The following is a 6,352-nucleotide window of genomic DNA, read 5'->3' on the forward strand; positions in this document are numbered from 1 at the left end:
GGGTTCCATTTCGGCCACCAGGACTGCCCCTCGCCCGTCCCCCCCAGTCCTATGGAGCCTCTCCCTTCCCTCTTTCTCTGCACCCGCCCTCTTCAGCTGTGCTTTCCGAGTCCTGTGTCTCGAATCTGTTGGGGAGAGGGAAGGGGGAGAGGCCTCCCCAACTCTGTCCCTTTTCTTTCTGCCGCTGTCTCCTTGGCTGGAACTTCTCTCTCCTCTTGGTTTCTCTGCTCCCACCTGTTTTTCCTTCTGTCTTTTCCTGCCTCATTCCCTTTCCCTGCTGCTGTTGCTGACCCCACCCCCCCCCACCCCGCAGGCGGCCGGCCCGGTGGGCAGGTGCCAGCCGCAGCTGTAAATAGAGCGCTGCGCTTTTGTGCCGGTTTGTGTGTGTGCTGTATTTCTGTGTTTTGATAGGAGTCACAAAAAAAGAAAAAAAGATAAAAGAAATCCTTCCTCTCCCCCCACCCCCCTTCTTCAAATTCTTGCCCCTTCCATTCTCCTGGACTCAGGACCATGCAGTCTGACACAGGTAGCCAGTGTCTGCCTTGTCTCTGGGTCTGTAAGGATACCATTCCGGTCCCTTCCCCCCCAGTGGTGAAATGACAGATACCCCGCACCTAAACTGAAGTCAGACCACCGAGGCTTCCTCCTGGAGAGCCCCATCCGGGCTGAGGCCTCCCAGAGCGGCAGTCTGTCTGCTGCCGCGTGATTCAGGAGAATGTGCGCACGGGCATGTGTGTTCGCCCCACGCAGGTGACACGGGGCCCTGGCTTCCCAGCTATGGGTGGCTGGTGTCCCCTGCTGCTACACCTTAGCCAGAACTTGAAGTCCTTCGTGCCCAGCCTGGGCTGAAGGACACAAGGAAGGGGTGGGGGCTGTGTGGCCCACGTGGTCCTGGTCCTGTGCCTGTCGCGGTAGCCCTGGGCCAGGTAACCCCCCAGGCCCCGTCTCTTCCAGGAACTGCCACCTACTTCTTACCACCAAAGGCTGAAGGAAAAGAGTTTGGCTGAGTAGATCTCTCTCTCCAGCCTCCACCCTTTGAGCATGGATTAGAGAAAGTGCTGGAGAAGCAGGGGGCGTCCTCTCGCCTCCTCTCTGCCTGCCCACCCCCCAGCCAGGTCCCCCTGCCCCGGGCTCAGGGCTCTGTGCCCGCCCAGCCGCAGCCCCTGCCTCCCCCTCCGCCCCCTCCACCCCTGCTCTTTCCCAAAACTCCCCACCTGCCTCTGGTCAGAGCTGAAGCCATACAGACTCAGTGTTTTGCCCCCTTGGCCCCAGGAGTAAAACACTTCTCCTTTTCTCACTTCCTTTCCTGCCTAGTGAGGTGGCACGACAGCTCCCTGGCCTTCTGTGCCCCGCCTCCAGGGCCGGGGGCCATATCTAGACAAGGTGTCTTGTGCCGTGGCCCCGTCCCCAGCCTTCCTGATCTGCAGGGTCTGGTCTAGCATTGGCAGCTGTGATACAAAGGGAATTCACCCCACCTCTCCCAGTCTGGTGCTGTCCTCAGTCCACCGTCGGCCAGGTCGAGCGCTTCCTCCGGGGCTGGCTGGCTGCAGGCTCCTGCCTCCAGCGCCTGCCCGGGCCCCCAGGGCCGGGGCCCCGGCATCTGTGTTTGGGGGCCACCTGCCTTCCATCTTGCCAGGCACTTTGCCCACCCTGCCTCAACCCGGGCCCTGTGCCCACGAGCCCCCCCACTGCTGACCCAAGACTCCCCAAACTGACTCTAAGTGTTTCCTGCCCAGAGGAGAGAGGGGTCAGACCGCACAGGGCCTAATGCCCTCCCCGTTCTCTTCTCCCATCTCCGCCACCAGACTAGCTTTCCAAGGTGAACTCCACAGGCCAGCCTACTTCCCTCCATCCATGGCCATACCCCCAGCCATTTCTTACCATTATATAAATATATATATAAATATAAATATATAAATACAATATGTGAAGACATCTTCTTGGTTTTTATTTTGAAACAATTTTTAGGCTTGTTTCGGGGGTCTCTGTGCTGCCTGTACTGTATTGACCTGTTTTATAGGTGCCTTTTTATTAAAAAGAGAAAATTAAAACTCCAGCTTCTTGTCTTTTTGCTTCTGTGTCTGGCTTCTCCCCTGCCCAGCTTACTGTTGGATGCTNCCTCCCAGGGAGCTTGGCCGGATGCCTTGAGTGGGACCAGGCAACGCAGATGTGCCCTCAGCAAGTGCAGGGGCCCGGACATCCCACCCTAGTGAGCCCAGAGGCTGCGGAGGAGGGGGGAGAGCCCTCTCTGGGCAGGCAGGCACGGAGAACCATCCTCTGGTTCCGTCTGAGTAGTATCCTCTCAGGGGCAGGGCTTGGCTTCCTGAGGCTCGGGGACTTCCCTGCCCGGGCCCGCTTTTCACCCTGCCTAGATGAAGGGGATGCCTCGCGCCTCTTGCTGAGGCCCGGAGAGACAGGCAAGCTCTGGGTTTGGCCTGCGGGCAGGGGGCTGGATGTGATGACCACATTCAGTCTGTGATCCCTCTCGGGGTACAGGGGTCTCCATCTCCGTTCTGACTCTCGGCGCAGTGCTCCCTTCTTGTGATGGGGACCCCTCTGCTGTGTAGCTTGCAGAAAGGGGGTGGGAAGAAACAGTGGCCTCCTTCCTAATCAGTGCTCACACCTACCAGGACCCTGGACCCGGCTGCCCTTAGCCCTCTCTACACCGGGCAGAGAAGACAGTGGGCTTTGGTTTTTACTGAGGAAGGAGAATCTTTTCTTATAGTGGCTTCTCTTGCTGGCTGGGCCTTATTTCTTCCGTGTGACGCGGGCTGGCTGGTCTCTGAGGGCACCTGGAGTCTGCCTTCAGTCTGCAGACCTCCCAGAGCCCAGTGACGTGGGGCTGGCCCAGCGCCATTTTGGTCAGGGCCAGAAGCAGCTTCCGGGATTGAGTCGGTCTGAGTTTCCTGCTTGGTCAAGATGCTGCCGGGCTGGTGGCCTGGCAGAAAGTCTGTGTTTGTTAGTGACCGAGACATTAAGGCCACACTCTTTTGCCAGGTGGCCTTTCCTCAGCCTTGATCTCCATCCATTGCCCAGTGCTCGGCCTCTGGCTTCCTTCGGCAGGTGGGGCGAGAGGAGAGGTGGGTGGTGGTGCAGGTCGGTGGTCCATAAGCTGATGCGGTGCATTCTGTGAGGGGACCGACTCCCCCAGAGGGCCAGGGCAGAAGTAAAAGTTGTTTCTTGAGCTTCCAATGGTTGAGATGAAGCTAGGTGTGTGGGGTCATCCCAGCCCCAGGGGCTACAGCTGGGCACAGGTATCCTTCACTTTTGTCTTTGGGCTGCCCCCCCGCTCTGGCCTGCAGCCCAGGCCTGGGGCCAGAAGAAGAGATGGCAGGAATGACCTGGAAAGGGGTTGGTTCATCCAGCTGCCCCCGTGTGAGGACACTGGCCATGGTAAGCTCTTAGGATCCCAGGTCCTGTTGGAGGAGGCGCCAGGAACAGCGCATCCACCAAGGAAAGCACAAACAAAGGGCCCCGGGACCTAGAAGGTGGTGAGGGAGGTAGCATTCTCTGACTCAGAGAGGCTGCTCTTGCGCCAACTAGGGAAGAACTGGCAAAGGGAGGCAGGGCCGGCACAGCCCAGCTTGGTCAGAAGGCGCGACAGGTCACTACGGAACTTCACCCCTGCGAACGTGTAGAGCATAGGATTGAGGCAGCAGTGGGCCAGGCCCAGGAACTCGCTCATGGTGATGGCCACGGAGAGGTAGCCGTTCAGCTCACAGCCATTGCTCAAGGTCTTCAGCCTTGCCAAGGTGTCCAGGAAGATGACGATGTGGTAGGGTGACCAACAGAGGAAGAAGACACTCGTCACCAGGATGGCCACCCTGACTGCCTTCTGCCTCTGGGGGCGCCGCTGGGCCTGGCACAGCCTGTGCACCACTCCTACGTAGCACCAGGCCATCACCAGCATGGGCAGCAGGAACCCTCCGATGTGGTAGAGGAAGCGGGAGGTGAACCAGGCGTTGGTTTCCGCTCGGTTCTCCTGAGAGAAGGTGCAGCGTGGCAGAGAGTCGTTGTGATGGGGTTGGCTCACTTTGGCGAAGATCATCTCTGGCAAGGCGAAGAAGAAGCCCGCCAGCCAGATGGTGGCACAGGTGATGTGGATGGAGAGGAGGCGGCGGTGGCGGTAGGCATGGACGGCGTGGACGATGGCCAGGTAGCGGTCCACGGCGATGCAGGCCAGGAGCAGGCTGCTGCAGTAGAAGTTGATCTTGTGCAGGGCAATCACAATTTTGCAGAGGGAAGTGCCCAGGCGCCAGCCCACGGAGCCCTCGATCACGGCGAAAGGCAGGATGAAGACGAGGAGGAGGTCGGCCACGGCCAGGTGGAACAGGAAGGTCTCGGTGGAGCTGCGTGTCTGCCGGTGCCGCTCCAGGATCACCAGCACCAGGATGTTGCCCATCATACCCAGGAGGAAGATGAGGCCGTAGGCCACTGGCATGAACACGGCCTTGAAGGAGGTCAGGAGGGGCCCCTCCACTGTGGAGCAGACATGATTTTCCACCATGGGGCTCTCCGTGCTGTCGCTGTAGTTGCCTAGTTCCTTGTACTGCAAGAGCAAAGAGACAGCAGGGTGGGGAATGAGGACCCATCGTTCCCCTCCCAGGGGGACCCTGAGTCCCCTGTAGGTTTCTCTTGTCCTCCCCACCCCCACGCTACTTTTGTTCCCGGACGCCCAATACAGCCCGCCAACCAGCCCGATCTGCCCTCGTGTGTCCATGAACAGATCACTTTGCCCTTTCCAGCAGAAGTTTTCTTTTTTTTTTTAAATGTTTTTTTTTTTTTTTTATTTATTTCTAGGAGAGAGAGAGAGAGACAGCGTGAGCAGGGGAGGGTCAGACAGGGAGACACAGACTCCGAAACAGGCTCCAGGCTCTGAGCTGGCAGTCAGCACAGAGCCCGACGCAGGGCTCGAACCCACAAACCACGAGACCATGACCTAAGCGAAAGTCGGACGCTTAACAGACTAAGCCACCCAGGCGCCCCCCAGCAGAAGTTTTCGACTGTAAAAAGGACCCATTCTGGGGCGCCTGGGTGGCTCAGTCGGTTCAGCGGCCATGATCTTGCGGTTGGTGAGTTCGAGCCCCGCGTCGGGCTCCGGGCTACCAGCTCAGAGCCTGGAGCTGCTTCAGATTCTGTGCCTCCCTCTCTCTCTGCCCCACTCCCCCCTCATGCTCTGCCTCATTCTCTCAAAAAAAAACATTAATAAGAGGTTTAAAAAAAAAGGACTCATTCCTTACAGGGTAGCGACGAAGATGGGAGGAGACGCATGGTGTATACGGCAGGGAGAGGCCTCACAAACGCTGAAGGGCTGTGCACCTGTTAGTCGCTTTGTGTTTACGTGCCCTCAGATACGGAGGGCTGCCGGCTCATGGCTTGGAACCAGAACTTCAGTTTTGGAAACGGGTCTGGTTGGGGCAAGGAGACGTCTGTTCCAATTCCCAGCAGGGCAGTGGGCACTAAAACCTAGGATCCAGCTGAGGGGGTAGCTGCTGGTGCGGCCTGCTGGCTTCCTCTTGTCTCCCTGCTCCTGAATGTCTTCATTATAACAGATTGTAGTGCTAGCCTCCTGTTTTGTTTAATCTGCACAACAAGCTCGGGTATGTGATATTACTGTCTTTTTTTCTAATGTTTATTTATTTTTGAAAGAGAGAGACGGACAGAGTGTGAGCAGGGGAGGGGCAGAGAGAGAGGGAGACAGAATCCGAAGCAGGCTCCAGGCTCTGAGCTGTCAGCACAGAGCCCGACGTGGGGTTCGAACTCATAAACTGCGATATCATGACCTGAGCTGAAGTCAGACGCTTAACCGACTGAGCCGCCCAGGGGGCCCTATGAGATTCCTATCTTTGCGTTTGAACCCACGTTGATCTCCCTCCAGAGCGGATTCTTCCACCTCTACACAGCGCTGCCTGGCCTTCCTTCCCCGCCACTTCCCATCACAAACGAGCTTCCTCCTCTGCTTCCTTCTCTGCTCAGAAGGGAGGAAGGGGTGGTGCTGTTCCAAGAGAGGGTGATGTGCCCACTTGGTCTCTGACATCTCCTCCTCCTCCCCCTCCTCCCCCTCCTTCTCCCCCTCCNTCAAAACCAATTATAACCAACGTATGTGGGTTGAAAAAGACACGTCTATAAATGATGAGCCCCAGGGAGGGAGAAGACAGGAAAGGGCACTCTGCACAGAAGCCCTAGCTTATCTCACGCTGCCCTTCTTCCAGGAGCGTGAGGGTCTTGCACAAGCAGGAGATCGTTGCACTGCCTCCCAGAGGCCCCCGTTGTGGCTCACACACTCACTCTCAGTGGGCAGACCCGGTTCCCCAGCCTGTGTCTTTTCTCCTGGACCCTGGGGACAGTGGGT

The 6,352-nt window shown here is 57.9% G+C and overlaps 1 protein-coding gene across 1 annotated transcript in view; it reads right to left on the reverse strand.

Moving 5' to 3' along the window:
- Positions 1-2,126: 2,126 nt before the first annotated feature.
- CXCR5 (C-X-C motif chemokine receptor 5) overlaps positions 2,127-6,352 on the reverse strand; it is a 12,624-nt gene continuing 8,398 nt past the window's right edge. Inside the window, exon 2 of the mRNA XM_077777137.1 lies at positions 2,127-4,549. Coding sequence (XP_077633263.1) covers positions 3,482-4,549 — 1,068 coding nt within the window. The 3' untranslated portion in view covers positions 2,127-3,481. The remainder of the gene's footprint in view (positions 4,550-6,352) is intronic.

This window comes from Crocuta crocuta, unplaced genomic scaffold (assembly GCF_008692635.1).
Source record: "Crocuta crocuta isolate KB4526 unplaced genomic scaffold, BGI_CrCroc_1.0 scaffold271, whole genome shotgun sequence".
NCBI classification, from domain to species: domain Eukaryota; kingdom Metazoa; phylum Chordata; class Mammalia; order Carnivora; family Hyaenidae; genus Crocuta; species Crocuta crocuta.